The 22,736-nt window shown below is 44.9% G+C and overlaps 1 protein-coding gene across 2 annotated transcripts; it reads left to right on the top strand.

Annotated features, from left to right (window-relative positions):
• Positions 1–3,339: 3,339 nt before the first annotated feature.
• On the top strand, positions 3,340–18,146 carry Spo11 (SPO11 meiotic protein covalently bound to DSB). Of its 2 annotated transcripts, XM_013024326.1 has the most exons (13): positions 3,340–3,470; positions 6,904–7,017; positions 8,584–8,672; positions 9,322–9,388; positions 9,609–9,717; positions 10,082–10,168; positions 11,118–11,154; positions 11,442–11,551; positions 13,809–13,908; positions 14,198–14,235; positions 14,929–15,005; positions 17,443–17,554; positions 18,027–18,146. In XM_013024326.1, exons 1-13 carry the CDS (start codon positions 3,340–3,342, stop codon positions 18,144–18,146), a joined length of 1,191 nt encoding a protein of 396 aa, XP_012879780.1. The 2 variants fall into 2 exon arrangements, with proteins under 2 accessions (XP_012879780.1, XP_012879781.1); XM_013024327.1 differs by lacking the exon at positions 6,904–7,017.
• The last annotated feature ends 4,590 nt before the right edge of the window (positions 18,147–22,736 follow it).

Genomic DNA, 22,736 nt, shown 5'->3' with positions numbered 1-22,736 from the left:
TGGGGAATGAGGACAAGATGTCCTCTCCCAGGAAGCGGCTGTCCATGGCTGGACCATGTCCTCATAAATAAAGTCTCTTCCAGCTTTATAGGTGGTTAATTGGAGATAAGAGTCTCATGGGCTTTCCTGCTTGGGTTGACTTTGAACTGTGATCCTCAGATCTCAGTCTCCTAAGTTCCTAGGTTTGCTGGCATGAGCCACCAGTGGTTGGCTTGTGATTTGTGTATGTGTGTGTGTTGGTCGTGGGTCTTGAACTCTGGGCCTGGGCGCTGTCCCTCAGCTCTTCAGCTCAAGGCGAGTGCTCTACCACTTGAGCCACAGTGACACTTTTGGCTTTCTGGTGGTTAAGATAAGAGTCTCACGGATTTTCCTGCCTGGGCCGCCTTTGCATTGCAATCCTCAGATCTCAGCCTCCCGAGTAGCTAGGATGACAGGTGTGAGCCACCAGCACCCAGATGATTTTTTTTTTTAAAGAAAATGTTATGGTATTTTCTCCACCCTTTTCTTTTCTGTCATCTCCAGAGTACTTTAAACTTGAGTTACATTTGCTAAGGAAAGCATCTGGACACTTCCCCATCTTCTCTAACCTCCTTTTCCTGTCTTCTTGGGTCAGAGGTGGAAGCAATAAGTGGGCCTACTCTAAACATGTCCAGCGGGGTCAGGCCGAGGGTGGAAGGAAGCCCCCAGCTGTGTGGGGCCTGGGGAGAAGCCGCTGGCCTGGAGAGTAAGGGCCCGGACACGGGGCACAGCCCGAGCGACTGGCACATGCCAGAGTGACAGGCCCAGGTCTGCCGAGCTTGCTGCGGGGGCGCAAGCAGCCACGGGAGGTGCATCCATGCTGAGGTGGGAGGTGGTGGCCAGGAGGGCAGTGGCTGGGGCACAGCTGCCTTTGTCTGTGGCAATGGAAACCCCACAAGACTGGGCTTCTGGTCCCTGCCTGCCCTGTTCCCTCAGGACTTCCGCCTGTGGGGTCCTCTCTGGAGAGGATGAGGGAATCCTGGGTACAGCCCTCATGTAGAGATACGAGGGTCATTCTTCCCCCGGGAGATGTACAAAATGCTGCCTCCACTTAAAGCTAGACCTCTAGAAGCACTTCCCCCTCGTAAGGGTCCAGAGCAGGAATGAAGGGTCCTCTGAGATTTACCTGCAGGGGCCATCTTGCACATGTTCTTTGACCTCTCCACGCCTCCGTTTCTCTGCCGATGAAATGAGAGTAATGAGTTTCACCCTGCCGGAAGGTAGCTGATTTGTGTGAAGCGCACGTATCTCCCTCCCAGTGGATCCAGGTGTTGACCTCCTTACTGTCAGTTCCGGCCCTCCCTTAACCGTGAGTTCCCTGAGGGCAGGTCTCAGCCTGCCTGGACCCAAAGGGTTGGAGGCAGGAAGTACTATGATAGCCCACAACACAAGTGTTTGCCCGTGGACACACACACACACACACACACACACACACACACACACAGAGGACAACCATCACCAAGAACGGAGAGTCTATTAGACTTGGAAACTAGTTTCAGATTCTAAACTATGGAATAGTGAGCAATTGAAGAAGCAAAGCAGTTAGGGGTGACAATGGCCAGTTGGCTCCTCTGCGACCCCAGTGCCCCATCGACGCAGGGCTAAGGCCTTGGAGCCTCCTTGTTTCAGGGGCTGACCCTACTGTCCCATCAAGGATAAGACTCGTTCCCTCCCTTCTCCAGGAATTCGTGGGAGAGCGCCAGACACGGCGCTGTTCACCAAGTCTGTAATGAGAGGTTGAGGCACAGCAACACAATGGCCAGGTAAGATGCAGGATGTCTGGGTCGATTTGAATCTCAAACCAACAATAAAATAATGTGGGGTTTTTGGTTTGTTTGGTTTTAGTAAGAATATGTCCCATGCATTACATGAGTACATGCTACCCTTACGAAAGACTCCAGTTCTCATGGGATGAAGGAAGTTGACTATAGTCCAAGTCGATTATTTGGAACTATACACACAGAACAATGAAACCCATCAAACCGTTTTGGGAAAGGGGGAGAGGACAGAGGAGGTGACTTAAAAAAATTAAATATCAGATGAGCAGTAAAGGTCAAAAGCTATGTACACATGACCATATAGATGATGCTAAGTGAAATGAACCCTAAGAGATGGACACAAGAGATCTTTCTTTTTTGTTGTTTTTAATGTACTATGCAATTTTTTATTTCCTTTGTATGTTCTTCCCCTTATGGTATATCCCCTGTTGTCACTGTACTTGATTTTGGTACCCTGCATTTTGTATATTGTATATACATTTGTCTAATTTGGGGAGGGGAAGGGGAATAACAAAATGCTGAAACAAGGACACAGGATGATCCATTGCAACAATGAGACCCACAAGACAGTCTATTGGAAATGAACTTTAAAACTTTGGGGTGGGGGGAGGGAGGGAGGTGAGGGCGGGAAGGGACAGTGGGAAAATAACAAGGGAGGGGGTAACAATGCTCAATAAGAAATGTACTCATTACCCCACTCATGTAACTGAAACCGCTCCTTACAGCATCTTTACAATAAAATAACATTTAAAAAATTAAAGTCCTCATTGTTTCTCTGAAACTGGAAGTCAATTTGGGTGACCTCCATCTTAACTGGCTAGGAGGGACAGGGGTGGCGTGGTGAAGCTAGGATTTCAGCCCAGGCCTGACTGCCGGTGTGGGCTGCAGGCTAGGGTGAGCAGGTGGAGGGAATCAGAAGGCATAGGCATTCAGAAGGGCTGGGATTCTGTCACCCCAATCACAGGGAAATCAGTGTTTGGGGCTTGCGGCTAGTGGGGTGGAGATGGCTCTGACCACCTGACCCCTTTCACACTTGTGGCAAGTCCTCTACCTCGGACCCGCATCCCTGCTTCCCTGGTTATTTGCTCTAAGGAAAACCGTGGGTATTAATCTCGAAATAGCAACAGGTTGAAGGTCATCTCAGCTCAGCTCTGTGGGACCCAAGGTCTGGCCTTCCAGATAGGGCTCGCCGGAGAGCCTTGCGCCTGCGCACTGCACTCGGTGCGAAGCACACCACTCACCTCTACGCGCATGCGTCCGCACATCCACTGTTTACTCAGTGCTATGCACACGAGTCCATGCATCCCCTGTGTGCTCAGGGATACACGCATGCGCCTACACACACACACAGAGTGCACGCCAGTCTGCTGTGCGCATGCGTCCACACATCCCCTGCGCACTCAGGGCTCTGCACATGTGTTGCGTCTGCTCTGCGCATGACCGTCCCTGAAAGGCGAGGTGTGCACATGCGCACTCAGAAAGCGCGGGAAAGGCGCGACGCCCGGTTGGAGGCTGTGGAGGCCGCTCGCGGCCGTTTACTCCCATGGCTTTTGCGCCCATGGGCCCCGAGGCCTCGTTCTTCGAGGTCCTGGACAGGCACCGGGCCTCTCTGTTGGCCTCCCTGAGAGCAGGCGGCAGGGAGACCCCCGTCCGGGGGCCCCGGCTGGTCTCTAGGTACTACAGCACGGCGGGGTGGCCCAGGGCGGGGTGGCCCAGGGCGGGGTGGCCCAGGGCGGGGTGCCCCGGGGCCGGGACTAGCCGCGGGCCCAGGCAGCGCCCCACGGGAAGGCCTGCACCCCAGAGGGCCTTCCTACGGCCCCTCGCCTTTCAGCCTCCCACCCTTACTTGAAGAGCCTGCTGAAAGGCCCCCCACATGCCGGCCTCTAGAATGTTCTAGGAGCCCCTGGGCCTAACGCTAGGGAGTTGGGGACTCAGGATGGCTTCACTTCTGGTGGTTTGTGGTTTGTTTTTTTGATATATGTTTTGGGGTGTTTTTTGGGGGGTAATATTAGTTTGAACTCAAGACCTTTCCCTCACTAGGAGCCATGCCTCAGCCAGTATTTATCATGTTTTGTTTCCTTTATTTTTTTTTCTGGGGGAGGGGGGTCGTGGGTCTTGAACTCTGGGCCTGAACACTGTCCCTCGGCTCAAGGCAAACGCTCTACCACTTGAGCCACAGCGCCACTATCCGTTTTCTGGTGGTTTATTGGAGGGAGGAAAGTCTCATGGACTTTTTTGCTTGGGCTGGCTTTGAACCACAATCCTCAGATCTCAGCCTCCTGGGTAGCTAGGATTACAGGTGTGAGCCACCGGCACCCAGCTTCCTTAATTTTTTATTTTTATTTTTGCCAGTCTGGGTCTGAACTCTAGGCCTGGGCGCTGTCCCTCAGCTCTTCAGCTCAAGGCAAACGCTCTGCCACTTGAGCCACAGCACCACTTCTGGCTTTTTCGGCTTATGTGGTGCTGAGGAATCAAAGCCAGGGCCTCATGCATGCAAGGCAAGAGCTCTACCATTGATCCACTTTCCCAGCCCCCCTTAATTTTTAAAAATAACAGTTTTTAGCTTCAAAAGCTAGTACCAGGTGCCAAAGGCTCGTGCCTGTAATCCTACTTACTGGAGAAGCTGAAATTTGAGGATCATGGTTCAAAGTCAGCCCAGGCAGGAAAGCTGATGAGACTCTCATCCAATTAAACACAAAAATCCAGAAATAGAGCTGTGGCTTAGTAGACTGTCAGCCTTGAATGGAAAAAGCTAAGGGAAAGCACACAGGCCCTGAGTTCAAGTCCCAGTACACGCACACACACACACACACACACACACTTCACAGGATGTTTCAGTGAGGGGAGAGAAAATAGGGAAAGGAATGTTGTAACTCTGCTTAGTAATAGTGGTTTTCTCACAGTTAGCAAAGACAGCAACACACATCTTAAGTAAATGGAGCAATTTGTTTAAAAATCACCTGGAGACTCTGTTATTCAAGGTAGAATTAACTACAGAAAATGTGTTTACACATTTATGTACTTATTTAAAACTTCCTCCTTTATTAGTTACTTACTTAAAATGCCTCATTACTTTCCTTTATCTGTTTTTGTCTACCAAGTTTTTCATTCTAATTTCAATGTTTTTAAGCCTAGAGCAACTACTCAAAACCCCAAAAGAGCTCATGACTATAATCCTAGCTACTCAGGAGATGAGATCTGAGGATTACAGTTTGAAGCCAGCCTTGGCAGGAAACTCAGTGGGACTTTTATCTCCAATAAACTACTCAAAAAAGCTGGAAGTGGCACTGTGGTTCAAGCGGTAGAGTGAGCACTCAGACGCAGAGTTCAAGCCCCAGGACTAGCATAAAACAAAAAAATGGGAATGTGGCTCAGTGGTAAAGTGCTTCCCTAGCATGCATGAAGTTCTAGGTTCTATTCCTCAGTATCACAAACAGAAAAAGCCAGAAGTGGCACTGTTGCTCAAGTGATAGAGTATTAGCCTTAAGTAAAAGAAACTCATAGACAGTGCCCAGGCCCTGAGTTCAAGCCCCAGGTCTGAAAAAGAAAAAAAAAAAAAAAGACAAATCTTTACAAAAGCATTTCGTTTGAGGGAGTACTCCTTCATTACCCTGTAGAGACATATTGATTTGCTTAGCTCTTAAATCTGTTTAAGTCCTCCCTGAACCTTTTTTCTTCATCTCTTGATATTAGAAAACACTAAATTTTTTTTGGGGGGGAGGGTCCGGTCGTGGGGCCTGAACTCTGGGCCTGGGCGCTGTCCCTCAGCTCTTCAGCTCAAGGCTAGCGCTCTACCACTTGAGCCACAGCGCCACTTCTGGCTTTTTTCTTTTGCTTATGTGGTGCTGAGGAATCGAACCCAGGACCTCATATGTGCAAGGCAAGCACTCTACCACTGAGCCACCTTCCCAGCCCCAGGAAACACTAAATGTTTTAAAGTTGATTTTCTAATACCTAAGTTTTCAGTAAAAGTTCTGAAATTGCCACAGAAACGAAAACTGCTAGATTTAGGCTGGTTCCCCGATCAGACCATATGCTCATGTTCTGACAGAACAACATATTTTGAAGCTGATGGTTTGTGAAATTACCAGTCAGCTGACAGAAAACTGGGCTCAGTGTTAATGTTCTTCTGTAAAGTGTCCTCAGAATTGGCAAGACAACCACTTAGTGCAGAATTCACATTTATTCTTTCTGTGTTGATAAACTTCTTTCTATTTGAGCCACAAAATTCAAAAAGGGCCAATTCTAAAGCATGAGATCAGATGGGACCATGTGCTACAACAGCTTCTTTTAGAATTCTTTTATATCACATTTTTTGGGAGAGAAATTCAAAGCCATATATCTTTTTCTCTTGACACTGGGGTTTGAAAGCAATGCCTTGTGCTTTCATCATTTTACATTCACTAGTATTTCACGACAGTACATCTGTATTTAACTTCAGGTAAATTAAAGTAGGTATGACTAGATAAAAATGTATTTGCAAATTGTTTTAATAAGTTAATGCAAAAGAGCACAACTCTTCCAAATGTTAATCTGAGAAATAAAATTGCTTTATAAGTAACCATTGTAAATACAGTTGTTTTAAGGTGCTATTGAGGTTAGGATTTAGTGGGAGAGATCATTATTCACATGGATTAAGAACAACTAATGACCCTGCTGCCAGTAATCCTAGATACTCTGGAGGCTGAGATCAGAGGATCACAGTTTGGAAGCAGCTGGGCAAAAAAGTTTGTGAGACTCTTATCTCCAATTAGCCACCAAAAAGCTAGAAGTGGAGTCATGGCTCTAGTGGTAGAGTGCCAGCCTTGAGCACAAAAGGTAAAGAGCAGTAGACAGGTTGAGTTCAAGCCCCAGGACACACACACACACACACACACAGGAGAAGCCAGGTTTGGTTGTGCATAGTTATAATCCTAGCACTCCAGAGGCTGAAGCTGGACAATCTTGAGTTCTAAGCCAGCCTGAGCTACAGGGAGAGTCTCTATCTCAAAAAAATAAAAAGAGAGAAAGAAAAAAAAGCAATTTTAGTATTGACCTGGGGAAACGTTTTATGTTGTAAAGCCTAATTTGTCATTAAAATCAAATCTTGGTTTGTTTATTGTTTCAGTTCTGAGGTTCTTGAATCTATAGAAAATACCATTCAAGATGTAATCACAAGCCTGGCCAGAAACGAAGCACCTGCCTTCACAATAGAGAACAGATCCACCTGGGAGAATATAAAGTGGGCATTTTGCTGCTTTGTTTTTACCTGCATTGTCAGCATCAATCAATGTGTTTGAGTTAGAGGTCAAGTCTGATTTTGTACTTTTTATGGACTTTGACATGCTAAAAAAAAATGGAGGAAGATTAAAAAGAATGTACCAGCTGGGCGCCAGTGGCTCAAGCCTGTCATCCTAGCCATTCAGGAGGCTGAGATCTGAGGATCATGGTTCAAAGCCAGCCAGGGCAGGAAAGTCTGTGAGACTCTTATCTCCAATAAACCACCAGAAAACTGGAAGTGGCGCAAGTGGTAGAGTGCTTGTCTTGAGCTGAAGAGCTGAGGGACAGTGCCCAGGCCCAGAGTTCAAGCCCCATGATGACCTTAAAAAAAAAAAAAGAAAGAAAGAATGTACCATATAGAAAGCTGTACTAACTAAAAGTAGGAAGGAAACAGGATAGCTGGGTGCTGCTGGCTCACATCTGTAATCCTAGCTACTTAGATATGAGGGTCATGGTTCGAAGCCAGCCTGTGCAGGAACATTCCTGAAACCGTTGTTTTCAATAAACCACCAGAAAACTGGAAGTGATGCTGTAGCTCAAAGTAGTAGAGTGCTAGCTTTGAGTGAAAAGAGCTCAGGGACAGCACCCAGGCCCTGAGTTCAAGCCCCACAGCTGACCAAATATATATATATGGCTAATGAAAAAGTTAGCAACAAAAAGTGGAACATTGCAAGAGGTTAGAAGCAAAACCAGGCACTGAGTTCTCCAGCACTGGGGGTGGGGGCGGGGTGGAGGGGAGGTAGGCACAGTCACCTCTGCTGCAGAAGTAAACCACTGCTCAGGGCACTGAAGGGAAAGCATCTTGAGTGGGAGACTCCACCAGGCACTCTCCTGAACATGGGCCCCTACTTGGCCCACAGCCAAGCCCTCAAACCTAATGATACCGTTTGTTTTTCAGCCCGTTGAAAGTTGAAAAACAGCAGGGATGGCTTAGAGTTTGTAACTGTCACAGGAACAGTGAAAAGAATATTAAAGGCTCCTCAGTCACTGAGTATTGTTTTCAATATAACTAATACAAACTGGGTATTCCCGTGTCATTTTTGCTCCCTTTTGAAAGATGGATTGCATCCAACTTAAAAGCGGCTGACACCTAGTTTCTTTGCCTGGTGTCTTCTGCCACCTTCAGGAGAGGCTTGGCGGGTCCACATAATAATCTAGTATCAGTGGTTATTTCATGGGATGTCATTTTGCTACAAATAAAGTACCTCAACATTTATCATTATTCAATTGAGTCACATTGGTAAGTGGGTACATTAATGTTTAAAATGCAATAAAGTATGAAATGCATAAATCATTCCACATGCACTGTCTTCTAATATGGTAGACACACACCAGCCCCATATGCAAACATACTTAGCTTAGACACCCTATCTTAGTTACCTGTGAGTTATAAAGCTAATTATGTAATTGCCATGTGTCTCTAAAGCTTCTGTGGGATTTACATGCCATGCAGAGGGGGATGTTGTGTGCACTGTGTGTCCAGAGGTGAGGCTGTTTTCATTTTATTCCTTTGCTTTAAACAAAACAGGTTTGAAGATTCTGTGGGTCTTCAGATGGTGTCTCATTGTACCACAAAGAAAATCAAAAGTGACTCACCAAAATCAATTCAAAAATTTGGTAAATCTTTCTTAGCATCTGTAATAAAGAAGAATAAATGAATGTAGGCTTATTCTAGACTTTAGTTGTTCTGAGTTCAGTAATTTTACTTTTTTTTTTTTGTTCTGGTCGTGGGGCCTGAACTCTGGGCCTGGGCGCTGTCTCTCAGCTCTTCAGCTCAAAGCTAACGCTCTACCACTTGAACCACAGCGCCACTTCCGGCTTTTTTCTTTTTGCTTATTTGGTGCTGAGGAATTGAACCCAGGGCCTCATGCATGCAAGGCAAGGGCTCTACCACTGAGCCACCTCCACAGCCCAGTAATTTTACTTTTATAGAACAACTTAAAATAATTGTCTAGACTTTTGCCTTAGTAATAACAATGGAAGTAGATTTCATTGTTCCATTCCTAAGTAAATATATTTCTCAAATAAATTATTATTATTATTATTATTATTATCATTTAGTGGGGAATTATTCTCTCTGCTTTGCTGGTTATGGAATGGTTAGATTCCTCAGGCAGTGAGTCTGTATTTAACCCCTCTCTTCTGGGAAGATCATTTTAAAGGCATTATGGACAGTAATTGGGGATTTTTTAACTAAAAAATTTAAGGGCAATATCTTTTGAATTACCAGGGGAAATTAAAATGAATTGTTTGCTTTATTTTCCAGCTCTAATTCTTAAAATATTGTCCATGATTTATAAATTAGTGCAGAGCAACACTTATGCAACCAAAAGGTAAATATATTGTTCTGGAAATCCACCTTTAAATGCAGCATGAGATTTATTTGGATTGGTTTTCATTGTATGCTTTGGAAAAAGTCATGTAAGATTAGATATGGGGCAATAAATTACTTTCCATATAGGTTGCATTTTACGGGGTTGATACTTTCTTCAAATGCCACTGTGATACTTGTCCTATTTAATTAATTAAAACACATATTTTAAATCTCCATAGAGACATATACTACACTGATAGTCAACTCTTTGGTAAGCAGGCGGTTGTGGACAACATTATAGATGACATCTCATGTATGTTAAAGGTGCCGAGGAGGAGTCTGCACATCGTAAGTCGTACTTCAAGCAAAACATTTCTCTAAAACAAAATGTGAATTAAAACTGGGATAAATAAATGAAAGCAGTTTTTGCCTTTTTATGTGAAAGTGGCATTTTCACACTATATCTTTTCTCATAAACTTAATTAATCTGTTGCCACTTTAGCCTTGGCTAAATGGATCCAAACAGGTGGATTAACAAATATTCAATACTTCAAAGTATGGAATTAGTTTCTCCTGCATCTCTAAAGTCCAGTCTGAGCTAAAATGAAAGTGACGCTAAAATGAAAGTGACTCCGCAGGTGGGTATGAGCAGGGTATTTAGCAGCACAAACGTAGAGGGGAAAGCTCTCAGTAATTTTCCTACTTCTTCCAGCTATCCACATCCAAAGGGCTAATTGCTGGCAATTTAAGATACCTGGAGGAAGATGGCACCAGGGTGAACTGTACCTGCGGTGCCACGGTGAGTGGCTTTCCCATCTCACACCTCAGCCCCCAACCGCCCCTCCCATTAGAAATGCACTTTATTTGTTTGTGATGTAACTTGGACCTTAAGATTTTAAAATATAACTGAGGGACGAGTAGGCAATCATCTACAGGGTTATGTATCAATCACATCATTTAAAAATATGCCAGCAGTCATCTTAAAATAAGAAGACACATTCCCTTTGAAAATGGATTGCTTCTTTCAGGCAGATTGCCTGTGGCATGACTGTTTCAGAAGGGTTGCTGTGTCATCTCCATAAAAATGCCAGGTTCTGGGGCTGGGAAGGTGGCTCAGTGGTAGAGCGCTTGCCTGGCATGCATGAGGCCCTGGGTTTGATTCCTCAGCACCACATAAGCAAAAAGAAAAAAGCCAGAAGTGGCGCTGTGGCTCAGTGGTAGAGTGCTAGCCTTGAGCTGAAGAGCTGAGAGACAGCGCCCAGGCCCAGAGTTCAGGCCCCACGACCAGACCCCCCCCCCAAAAAAAAATATGCCAGGTTCTGAAACGAACACATTTCACCAAATCTCTGGCTGGGCTCTGATGCTTAGAGAGCCGGCAGGCAGCACTAATCACTGAGCTCGCAGAGAAGATGGGGTGGGGAAAGGGACCTCCATGAGATCTTGCATCGCCATGCTCACTGCCCTTCTACAGTTTTGCTCCTTAATCCACATACCTATAAAGCCTCCAGAAATGCTGTAAGCTGGTGTGTGTGTGTGTGTGTGTGTGAGAGAGAGAGAGAGAGAGAGAGAGAGAGAGAGAGAGAGAGTGAGAGAGAGAGAGAGGGTGAGAGAAGAGGAGGGGATATGAGGGGTGGATCTAGTTCCTGCTGCTGGCACGGACAAATGAAAACAGAACTTTGTAATAAATTTTAACAACAGACTTTATACTTTTGTCTTGGAAATCAAAATTGTCTGTTTTTTTAACTTAGGCCACTGCTGTGCCATCTAATATCCAAGGAATTCGGAGTATCCTTTAAGTAGGAAAACTATGTAAACTTGTGGAATGTTCCTCTGTTCCTTTGACAAAGCAGGCCTTCCTAACATGTAAGAGACAAGTTACACCCCAGGGCCATCAAGAGGAACATATGGGGCCTTCTTCAGACCTCTCAGGAGTCACCATAAGGCAGAAGAGAGATAGCTAAGTAGATATGTTTATATATTTGAAGATAAAAGTGAAAGTATTTCCAGCACTGGTGTTACTGGGTAGGAGACTGAAATACTCTGCCTTCAGTGTTTCAGCCTTAGCTTGTCAGATCTAATTACGGATGCAAAGTTTCTGTTAATTGTAGAAAAAGATGCAACATTTCAACGGCTCCTCGATGACAACTTTTGCAGTAAACTGTCTCCATGCATCATGGTCACGGTAGAGTATCTACCTCCCTTTGTGTCCACGACTCACACACCACTGAGCTGTTTATGACATCACCTCTGGGCCTGGGGCAACATTCTGGTTCCGGTATAAAGCATTGCTTGTGTCGAAGACCAGGAATGTCTAGGGTGTTAGCAAACCTTCTCAAGCTGACTGTGATGGAAGACGGGCCCTCATCAGTCGATTAATTGATTTTTGTCAGTCATGGGCTTGAACTCAGGGGCTGGGGTTGAGCTTTTCGCTCACGGCTAGCACTCTACCACTTTGAGCCACAGCTCTACTTCTAGTTTTCAGGTGATTAATTAGAAATAAGAGTCTCACAGACTTTCCTGCCGGGGCTGGCTTTGACCCACAATCCTCAGATCTCAACCTCCTGAGTAACTAGGATTATGGGCATGAGCCACCAGCACCTAGCTCCTGATTTTATTTTTATTTTTCATGCCAGACATAGGGCTTGAACTCAGCACCTGGGTGCTGTTCCTGAGCTTTATTGCTCAAAGCTAGCACTCTACAACTTGAGCCACAACTCCACTTCTGCCTTTTTGGTGGTTAAGATATTAAGACTCCCACCAACCTTCCTGCCTTGAATCTAGCCAGGAATCATGATCCTCAGATCTCAGCCTCCTGAGTAGCTAGGATTACAGGTGTGAGCCACTGGGACCTGGCCTGGGACCTGATTTTTAAGTTCCTGTGATTTTCTGATAGTGGGGGACTTTCCCTGGGCCCGCGGTGTCTCCCTCACACCACCCCCACATTACTATTGGTGTTAGCCCTGGGGCTTCTCCCTGTTCTTCTTCCACAGGTAACGTCATTAACTCATCAGAGGAGCTTGCCTTTAAAAACATAAATGTGCAAAAAACGAGCAAAGAACATGAAAGCGTATGCGGACTCGTGTGGCCAGAAGGACTGGAATTGTTGCATCGCTTGGCAAAGGCCGTGTCCCAGCTGGCCCACCTGCTGCAACCCTGCAGACTGCACATGAGGAACCATTACTGCTCACAGTGCTGCAGGCTGTGAGCCCCAGACCAAGGCACTGCAGGTTCTGTGTCTGCTGGGGGGCCGTTTGTTGGCTCCTTAGACTGTTCCCTTCTCGTTGAGCCCGAGCCCCCTACAGGGCTTCAGGATGAGATGGGAGAAGCCCATAAAGCTGGGCTATCCTTGAACCTTCTGCCAGAGGAGGGGAAAAGGAAGGGGAGAGGGGAGGGGAGAGGGAGGGGAGAAGAGATAGCTTAGGGTGTGCTGGCCGCTACAGAGCCAGAGTGTGGCCAGGCTTCACTCTTTCATGCTCTTTGCTCAGCCTTTTGCTTTGATACAACTGTGCTAAAGCCTAGTTCTTTGAAGAAGCAAAGCTCTTCTACTTAAAATTCCACGGGTTTATGAGATTAACAGGAAATATGGCATTGTGGGAGCAGCCAGGAGAGCAGTCTAGAGAGGAAGCAGATGTTGGGTGACCCCATGGGGCTGTGGAAGGCCTGGCCAAATTCCCAGGTACACCTGACCTCTGCAGAAAAAGCAGGTGCTCATGGTGGCTTTTGAGCTGTCCAGGGGAGAAAGTGAGTAGGATTAGCAAGGGCCTGGCGGGAGGGGTGGGCACTCTCTCCCACAAGCACGGAGGGGGATATAGTTCAGGGAAAGGACAGAATTGGGAATGCTTCATAAGGATTTGGAGGACCTGATGTGAGAAGCAAGTCAACATGGCCCTATGTGTTGCACCACACAGCTGTCCCTGCTGATCGCCATGGGGCTGCACACAGCTCTTCCCGGGAGGAAGTTCTGAGTGTGATCTTATCCATGTGATCCCAGTGGTCAGCAGGAACTCCTAGTCCCAAGAGTCAAAAGGGAAATGCAGACTGAGAGCCCAGAAGCAGAGGCTGGGGTTGGGTCCTTGAAATGGATGGTGGCTCTGTGGTTGGGTCCTGTGGCAGGCTGTAGCCAGCATTGTCTGCTTTCACCCCCTGACTAACCAGGGTGGCAGAACTATTACAGACAAGAGCTGCCACCTGGGATAGCCCTGGGCCTTTGAATCCCACCCACTACTAACACAGAGGCCTGGCTCATAGTTGCATTTGAATGAAGAGAAGACATAGGGGTGATCATAAAGATCCCACATTTTTAAAGGGAGAGGTCACACACTGCCCCTCAGACCTTGTCTGAGGACATGTGCGCACAGCCAGGGGCAGAGCTATTGTGGTACCCTTCCTCTTAGTTTTGGTTATGGTATTTCCACACATGGTTCCTCTGTTGTTTGTAGGGCAAAGGCGTCCCTGATCTGAACACGAGACTCTTAGTGAAGAAGCTGTGGGACACATTTCACATGCCTATGCTCACGCTGGTGGATGCTGACCCCCACGGTAATGCAGCCCTGGACCACCCACAGCAACACTCAGAACGAAGCCTATTTCTGCCTGGGGCTTCTGCTCTGAGAATACGTTCATACAATATTGTTACAGCATATTATTCAACTCCGAGGCTGATTATCTAAGACAATTTATGGTTGCGTTCACCATATTAATTGAGAGCCATAAGGTTTGCCACTGGTAACGTCAATACAAATAAAGATCATAGTTGCTAAAGTTTGAAGGGGCAAATGATCTAATCTGTAGTACATGAGCTCATTCTAAAGTAAACCTTTTTTAACAGGCATAGAAATAATGTGCATCTATAAATATGGATCTATGGTAAGTATAAAAAGTAGGTTTTTTTCATTACTTAGATATTTTACATTCATTGATGGCTTTTCCACTCTCTAATAAGCCAAATACCCTCCCACCCCAAATCCTCAGGGATCCAATGGCCTCTGTGTCAGTCTGTGCTTCAAAGTGGCTCTGAAGCCAGCTCCAAGCGTCACCAGTGTGACTAGACAGTAGAGAGCCACTCCCAGTTAGTCACATTGTCACGCTGCCTCTTCCACACTCCTGCAGCCACTGCAGGCCCATGATCTTCCCCACCAAAATATGCTCTGAATATTCAGGTAGGCTTGAATTGTGACCTTGCCTTTTCTCCCACCACAAAGAAGGGTAAATACCACTGAATTCTGCTCACTAAACTGTGCAGTGCCCACAGCAGTGGCTCTCAGGCCAGTGGCTTCGGCAGAACTGCACATATCTGTTCCCACCCGACCTGCTGAATCGGAGTCTCCATGTGACTCTGAGGCCTGGCCACATTGGCAGATGGTGAAAGGGTGTAAGGTACGGTGATCTCCATACCTTGCCAGCAGTGACCAGAGCAGTCATTTGCTGTTTTGCTTCAGAGGAAATGAATATAGTTTAACACTTAGTCCTCCTTAATAGAATTTGGTTGCAAAAACAGGTATGTTGGATTTTCTACATGTTAAGTAACCTCACCTAATGCGCATCTGCTCTTTATTTCAGTCCATGTCCTTCGAAGCCCACAATCTCACAGTGCCTGCTATTAGATGGCTTGGTCTCCTCCCTTCTGATATTAAAAGGTCAGATGGGGTAGCAGAACCGGGGCATTTGAAATGGTGATTCACTGGGGTTCTGAACAATAAGCCGATCAGCACTGTAAAGAGCAGCACGTAATTTTTTTTATGGATATTGTCCACTATGAATCAGGATCATATAACTATGTGTTAATTCACTAGAGCTTCTATTTCTACCATTAAAATACTTTCAATGAGTTTGGTTAGTTTTGCATTCAGCAAGCTATAAAGTGTTTTTTCTAACTCCTGTGGGTAAAACATTTTGTTCATTTTTATACCTAAAGTATAATATATAGATTGTAAGTAATCAAGAGAACACTATAGGATTCAATTTGATCACACATTTAAACTCTTAACTTCATAAGAATCACATTTTACAATTGATAAAGTTTGAAAAGGCAAAGTATAGCAAATCGAATATCTCTTCTCATTATGGGAAACATATCCATAGGTAGCAACAAGAAAATCAATGAGAGCTGAGCTGCTTTGCTCTCCCACATCATTTCCTGTTTTCACAAAGGTATGATCTCACCCACCAGTTACTTTCTCATCTGCTTTGTGCCACATGACACCGTGTGGTTACTCTTGCATTCCTTTCTGTGTCATTTCACCTTGATATCTCCTATGGCTGAGTACCAACTGGACTGACCACTGACACATCTGTGTGTTTAGCTGCTCATCCCCACCAGAGTCTTAGTCTAAGAACTGTGGGGACAGTATCCACGTTTGCTTCTGAAGAGAGTAATGCAGTCTCTGCTCTGCTAATGTGAAATGTAAAACAGTTTCTTGTTGTTTTGATTTGCCACTGAGATTTCTTTCATCAGTGTGTGATCCCCAGTTTTGGGTGCTAACTTCCTAAAGCAGGTATGTGAACAGTCACAAAATAAGAGTCCCAGAGAAGATGTGTCCTTAGATTTAGAGTTTTTACCTCCAGTGAATTAAGGTTTTATCCAATGCAGTAAGTGTGTCATGGCGGTGACGTGCTTTTGTGCAGACCATTTCTAACACACATTCAGGACAAGGGGTTTGATCAGTGTCAAGGTAGAAGATCTGGAGAAATAGCTGTGTTACCACATTCCAGCAGCACCCTCAGAAGCACCTGAAGAAACATGCCACTAGCTGGGTGTTGGTGGCACACGCCTGTAATCCTAGCTATTCAAAAGGCTGAGATCTGAGGATCAAGCGTCAAAGCCAGCCCGGGCAGGAAACTCCATGAGACTCTTCTCAATAAACCACCAGAAAACTGGAAGTAGTGCTGTGGCTCAAGTGGTAGAGTATTTGTCTTGAGCTGAAGAGCTGAAGGACAGTGCCCAGGCCCAGAGTTCAAGCCCCACAACTGACAAAAAAAAAAATGCCACCCAGGGACACACTGACAGCCACACAAACATGCTGCAAGAGGTGCTTCCCCTCCCCTTCACCCACACTGTCCTCCAGCCCATCACAAGGACATTGAAAAAGGCCAGAAATATAGGATGTGTGACATCAAAGAGGGGATGACATCACAAGTCCCAGATCTTTCCTGGTCTATTTGTGTGTGTTTGCGAGTGTGTGTGTGCATGTATGTGTGCATGTGTGTGTTGCTTAAGGCTAGTACTCTACCACTTGAGCCATAGCTCACTTCTGGCTTTTTTTTTGGGGGGGGGCGCTAGTTTATTGGAGTCTCACAGACGTTCCTGCCCAGGCTGGCTTCAAACCACAATCCTCAGATCTTAGTCTCTTTAATAGCTAGGATTACAACACCTAGCTTCATGTTCTATTTTTAAAGCACAAACCAAGATAAAATGACATTCCCTTTTGTCTACTTTAAAACTCGCTTGGTGTCTGTGACTGTGTGGGGTGCTTACAAGGAAGAGAACAGACCAGTATCTACCTTCCAAATCCTCCATGAATGACAGACGTTTAGTCTGGGAGAGGAAGCTAACATCCCTCAGAGAATCTCAGCTGCTGGCCATGTGCCCTGGAGCTCATGGCCCCAGGAGCAGGAAGTTCACAGGGCCTCACTCAGGCCTCACTCATGTACTGGTGTCAAGATACTTGATGCCAGTGCTGTGGGTATTTGTTCAGTAACCAGTGTCTGTCTGCCTGTCACCATCCCATGAGTCTAACAAGAAGGAAATTTAAAAAATCAAATCTATTTACTATGGAAACTTGCTGGTATGGGAGATCCCAAATGGTGGATTTCAGAGGAAGATCAGTGCTGATTTTCTTCTATGTTTTTTTTTTTCCTGAGCTTCCTGATACAACATATATATATGTGTTATAGAAACACCTTGATGGGTTAGCAGCATGGCTCAGGTGGTAGAGCACCAGTCAATGAGCAAAAGCCTCAGATACCAAGTTTGAGTCCCAATCTTGGACCAAAGAAGGGAGGGAGGGAGGGAGGGAGGCAAAGAAAGACAGACCTACCTTACTATCACTGATTTTTTTCCCCTCTGTTTTCCAGGCTAAATATACCGAAAAACAGTTTGATCCCACTGACAAAGCATGACCATATGAAACTCAACAGTATTCTGAAAAGACCTTATGTTAACTGCCAACCACTCTGGAGAAAAGAAGTAACTGACGTTTTGCTTTCAAATCAAGTACTGGGTGTTCAGTTGTCTTTTACTTTACTAGTGGCTATTCACGCAATACTTCAACAGTATTCTTGAAATTTTGTATAAGAATGTATGTTAGTGTGGTTTTGTAGTAAATAATTGTTGAAATTGAGTGCTGATAGATGAGTTGAGCTGGATGGAGCTGTCTAGCATACCTACCCTTTGTCAGTGTCAGCATCCTAGTTTATGGGATTAAAAGGAAGAAGAAAACAACCATAAAAGTACCAGACCATTCCTGGTTATTCAAGGCATCATAGTAAGTATGATATGTTTACCTGATGATATGTTTTACCGACAGTAGTTCTAGAATATTCTGGCTGGCTCTAATGACTATTGCCTTGTGGTTCTTCACCATGACTAAATTTGATGAATTGACCACACTGTAGCAGAGAGCTCTGGTCTGTCTGACTCTGTTTTATGTTACTGGCAGATGGAAATGATGGCAGAGTTGAACATGAAGGCAGAAATCCAAGCTTTGACCTTCCTGTCATCAGATTATCTTTCCAGAGTATACTTGCCCAACAAACTGAAATTCGGAGGATGGCTATAAGTGAGCACTGGAAGAATTTGCCACTGCTGGCGGATTTCATCTGTCTGCTTTAATTGGTAAAGACACTGTAGAGAGAATATAACATCCTAATTTTGTAAATAAAATAATTTCTATTAATTATGTTTTGCTAAACCAAGTGGTCTATTAGAATGCTCTAATATGTTCTCTAGGAGTTTTAATTTTACCCTCTGTAGAAACTGAATTTTATTTTGTTCTAGATTAAGCTAAAATATATTTGATGTTGACTTTTCAATTTTGTTTGGAAAAAATATTTGGTGTCATACAAGATGATGAAATGTTTTCTCTACTTTCTATGGTACAACGTATATCAGGTAGAAGTATCTTCTTAGTAGCAAAAGACTAATAATCTGAATTTGCGTAGGTACAGGGAATTGGGTGCTCAGGTCTCACCTGCATTGTGTGGCTTGTATAGGGCCAGCCCTGCCCACCATTTCATTGAAAGACTAGTGAAATCCAGTAGGAACAGACATGGGAGGTGGCCGAGCCTTTAGTGTATGGTTTACTTTGTTTTGAGCATCCTTTTTATCGGTGATACTGACATTTTTCTCCAGAGTGACAGGCATTATTTCCCACATTCAGGCCTTTCTCTAGCGTCTAGGTCTAGAGAAGTCAGGGCATCTTCAGCCTGCTTGCCATCCCAGATCACAGAGGGGTCTTCTCAGGGCGAGCCTCATCCGTGCCACGCCAACGTGCTCACCTCTGTGAGCCTCCAAACTTGGGGGGTTCACCCTAGAGAATGCATCATTTGTGATAGTAGGAGACTGAATTTGCACTTTTACCTAGGGGGAGGTGGGTACAGAGGTCTCAAGTTTTAATAACTGTAAGACATTGCTTCTGTAGATCTATTTTAGTTTTGCTAGAGTGAGTTTTATGACTTTATTCTGAATCTCGGGAATTTTTCATCTTAAGCAGGACTAGGAGGGTGTGGAAGTATGGCACTGTTGAGTTGGTTTATGAGGATTCACAGTAACTAAATACCATTTGTGGAAATTTTACATAAGCTTGTCACCACTTCCACATCTCATTTCATTCTCCAAGAATCTTGTGACCGCTCATAGTCTGCTGGTGGCAGCACTAACGTCCAAAGCCACAATAATCCCCTGCCTTAAGAACAGGGCCCGCTCATGATACAAAGGTCTAAGCTGGGCACTGTTGGCTCACGCCTGTAATCCTAGCTACTCAAGGGACTGAGATCTGAAGCTCACGGTTCAAAGCCAGCCTGGGCAAAAAAGTCCATGAAACTCTTATCCACTAAATGACCCCCCCCCCAAAAAAAAAGCCAAAAATGGAGTTGTGGCTCAGTGGTAGAGTACTAGCCTTGAGCACAAAAGCTCAGGGACAGCACACAGGTCCAGAGTTTAAACCTCAGGACCTGAAAAAAAAAAAAAAAAAAAAAGGTCCAGTGCAAAATGTAGGTGGGAGGGGCTTGCTAGGCAGTTCTGACTTCCAGGACAGCAGCATCAAAGAAGCAAGCCCCGCCTCCGGGGCCCACAGTCCTGGTGACTGCCCAGAACACACCACCTGGCCAGGGTAACATGAAGGCAACACAGCAATAAAGTGCTTAATTAGACTCATAGAGCAGACATTTTTTCTTTTCTTTCTCTTCCTTCCTTCCTTCCTCTCTCTCTCTCTCTCTCTCTCTCTCTGTCTCTTTCTTTCTTTCTTTCTTTCACAATCCTGGGGCTTGAACTCAGGGCCTAGGCACTGTCCCCGAGCTTCTTTTGCTCAAGGCTAGCACTCTACCACTTGAGCCACAGCACCACTTGTGGCTTTTTCTGTTTCTGTGGTACTAAGGAATTGAACTCAGGGCTTCATGCTTCCTAGGCAAGCTCCCTACCACTAAGCCTCCTTTCCAACCCAGAGCAGACATTTTTCTAGGCACTGTGCAAACAATTATTCATTCCACCTTCACATCCCCTTGAGCCTAGAAACTTTCACTGTGATCACCACTTCATACATGAGAAAATAAAGGCCTAGAGAAGTTAAATAACTTCTCTGAGGTCACATAGCCACTAAGCAAGGGAGCCAGGGCCCACTGCCCATGTGTGGCCTGGGCACACTGTGCTGGGGGAGGGGGATGTGGGGGACTGTGCTTCTCCACCCCCTCCCCTACTCCACCTCTGCGGAGGTGACACTCCTGACATGCGACTCTTCTGGAAGACACTGATACCACACAACTTGGGAGCTCTGCAAATGCTGTTTCACTTCCTTGTGACACCTTCAAAAATTCTAAGAACAATTTTGGAAATCACAAACATTTTTCTTTAGATTTATACTGCACTTAATCCCTTAACATATAATAATGTCTCTGAATTTTGACAATTTTGGAAAAAAATTATGAACCCATAAAACATCTGGGTTAGAATACACTGTCAAAATTAGGAGAAAATGGGAAAATGTACAATTGTCATTAAAATTTGGAAATAAATTTGAAAATGGCTCGTGGATAACACTAAGTTTAGATCGTTAAGTCATCTCAGCTTTATGCTTAGCAATTTTCAATTATTTGGGAAATGAAAATAGGAACAAGCCAAACTATAGTTTGGCTTTACTGCCTGTGTTTATTGGATGAAGATGGGAAAATAATGCTGGTAGCTATTTGGAACCATATATAATTCGAATTCATAAGACTATCTTCCAGAAAAGGATAACTAGAAAATAGAAAGATAGTTAAACTGGCATCTGTCAACCTACATCCTCTCCACTGTCATCCCTCGGGTCTATTTTGAATATTCCCACAACTTGAATCTTGGAAGAACATTGGATTGGAATCTGTTCATGGTTAGGATGAACACTATAACAAAAAGATGTCCAGAGACTCTTGTTTTTTCCTGAGAGGCTCATAATGACACGTGTAAAAGCTGCCCATAATATCCCGATTTCTGGGAAATTTAACTGTCGTCCTTGGTGATGCTAAGTGATTTCAGAAGTGTGATTTCACAAAAACCAGACAAACAAACAACATAGTACACTTGGTACAAAAATGTGCCAACCCTTCCAAGCCTTTAGGTTCTACCTCCCCCCGCCCACACAGAGTTCACTGTTTGAATAGATGTCTACTCCATTCTACTGTCTGCTGAAAGAACAGCTGGGCGCTGGTGGCTCACACCTGTAATCCTAGCTACTCAGGAGGCTGAGATCTGAGGATCATGGTTCAAAACCAGCCTGGGTAGGTAAGTCCATGAGACTCTCATCTCCAATAAACCACCAGAAAACCAGAAGTGGTGCTGTGGCTCAAGTGGTAGAGCACGCCTTGAGCTGAAGAGCTGAGGGACAGTGTCCAGCCCCAGAGTTCAAGCCCCATGACTGACAAAAAGAAAAAAAAAAGATTTTAAATGGAGACCTGCGAATGTGGCTGGGTTGTAGAGTAATTACTTGGCATGCATGAAGCCCTGGATTTGATTCTTCAGTAACACATATACACAAAAAAGCTAGAACTGTAGCAGTGGCTCAAAGTTGAAGAGTGCTAGCCTTGAGCAAAAGAAGCTCAGGGACAGTGCCTAGGCTGAGTTCAAGCCCTAGGACTGGCAAAAAAAAAAAAACATTTTCAGTGGAATGTCTTTGTAGTAAAATATTGAGCAGCATTTCTATTGTTAAATAGATGTTATTCACCATTCAAAGTAAATAGCCCAATACAACTTAATACTGTAATATAAGCCAAGGGCACCCTCTGCTGGAAGCAGCAGCTCATTAATGGTTCACCAATCCACTCCTTTGGGTGGAAACTTCTTTAAAGCATTTTCAAGTCCATTTTTTTTCTTTAACTTATGTTATAAATATGCTCTCCAAGAACCACTGGAGTCACAACAATAGACATGGAAAATGAAGAATTGTCTCCCAAGGCAAAATTTGCTTCTGCAGAAGGATGCACCATCATCCAGAAATATGGCAAGCAAGCACAGAGAGCAAGCAGGCTACTCCCGATTATCCCTAGCAACAGCCCCTGCCCCTTTGCTCAGACTGATTGAGCTCAGGTTCACAATCTGCTCACAATCAAGTCCACTTTTAAAGGAATGACAGGGAAGAGCGTGGGCTACACCCCCACGTGTGTGCAAGTGCATGCACAAAGGCTGGACAGCTGGGAGGACTTCACATGCCCCCTTCCTATTGTGGTAGGAACCTGCTCCTGTCCCCCGTGCCCTGGGGAACTTTTATTCATGTGCATATATTGCAACTAAGCTGTTTACAAAACTTTAGGCCATGGGCTGGGAAGGTGGCTCAATGGTAGAGTGCTTGCCTTGCATGCATGAGGCCCTGGGTTCTATTCCTTAGCACCACATAAGCAGAAAAAAAAAGCCAGAAGTGACACTGTAGCTCAAGTGGTAGAGTGCTAGCATTGAGCTGAAGAGCTGAGGGACAGCACCCAGGCTCAGAGTTCAGGCCCCACAATTGGATCCCCCCAAAAAACCAAAAAACAAACAAAAAAACTTTAGGCCAGCCTATTAGAACTTTTAAATTAAACCTTCCAAAGCATATATAATTTCAAATGAAAAGTAATAGGTACTCAAATTGTCAGTATACTCACTGTCCATCCACTTAGTAATAACTACAGAAAATTGTAGTCATTCA

The sequence above is a fragment of the Dipodomys ordii genome, unplaced genomic scaffold, assembly GCF_000151885.1.
Source record: "Dipodomys ordii isolate 6190 unplaced genomic scaffold, Dord_2.0 Scaffold75, whole genome shotgun sequence".
Classification (NCBI taxonomy): Eukaryota; Metazoa; Chordata; class Mammalia; order Rodentia; family Heteromyidae; genus Dipodomys; species Dipodomys ordii.
This window is presented reverse-complemented; position numbering and strand designations above follow the sequence as displayed.

Coding starts and splice junctions, on each gene's coding strand:
- Spo11 (XM_013024326.1), top strand. CDS start 3,340: ATGGCTTTTGCGCCCATGGGCCCCGAGGCCTCGTTCTTCGAGGTCCTG. Junction 10,169..11,117: donor ACTGTACCTGCGGTGCCACG/GTGAGTGGCTTT, acceptor TTTTTAACTTAG/GCCACTGCTGTGCCATCTAA. Junction 11,155..11,441: donor TAATATCCAAGGAATTCGGA/GTATCCTTTAAG, acceptor TTAGCTTGTCAG/ATCTAATTACGGATGCAAAG.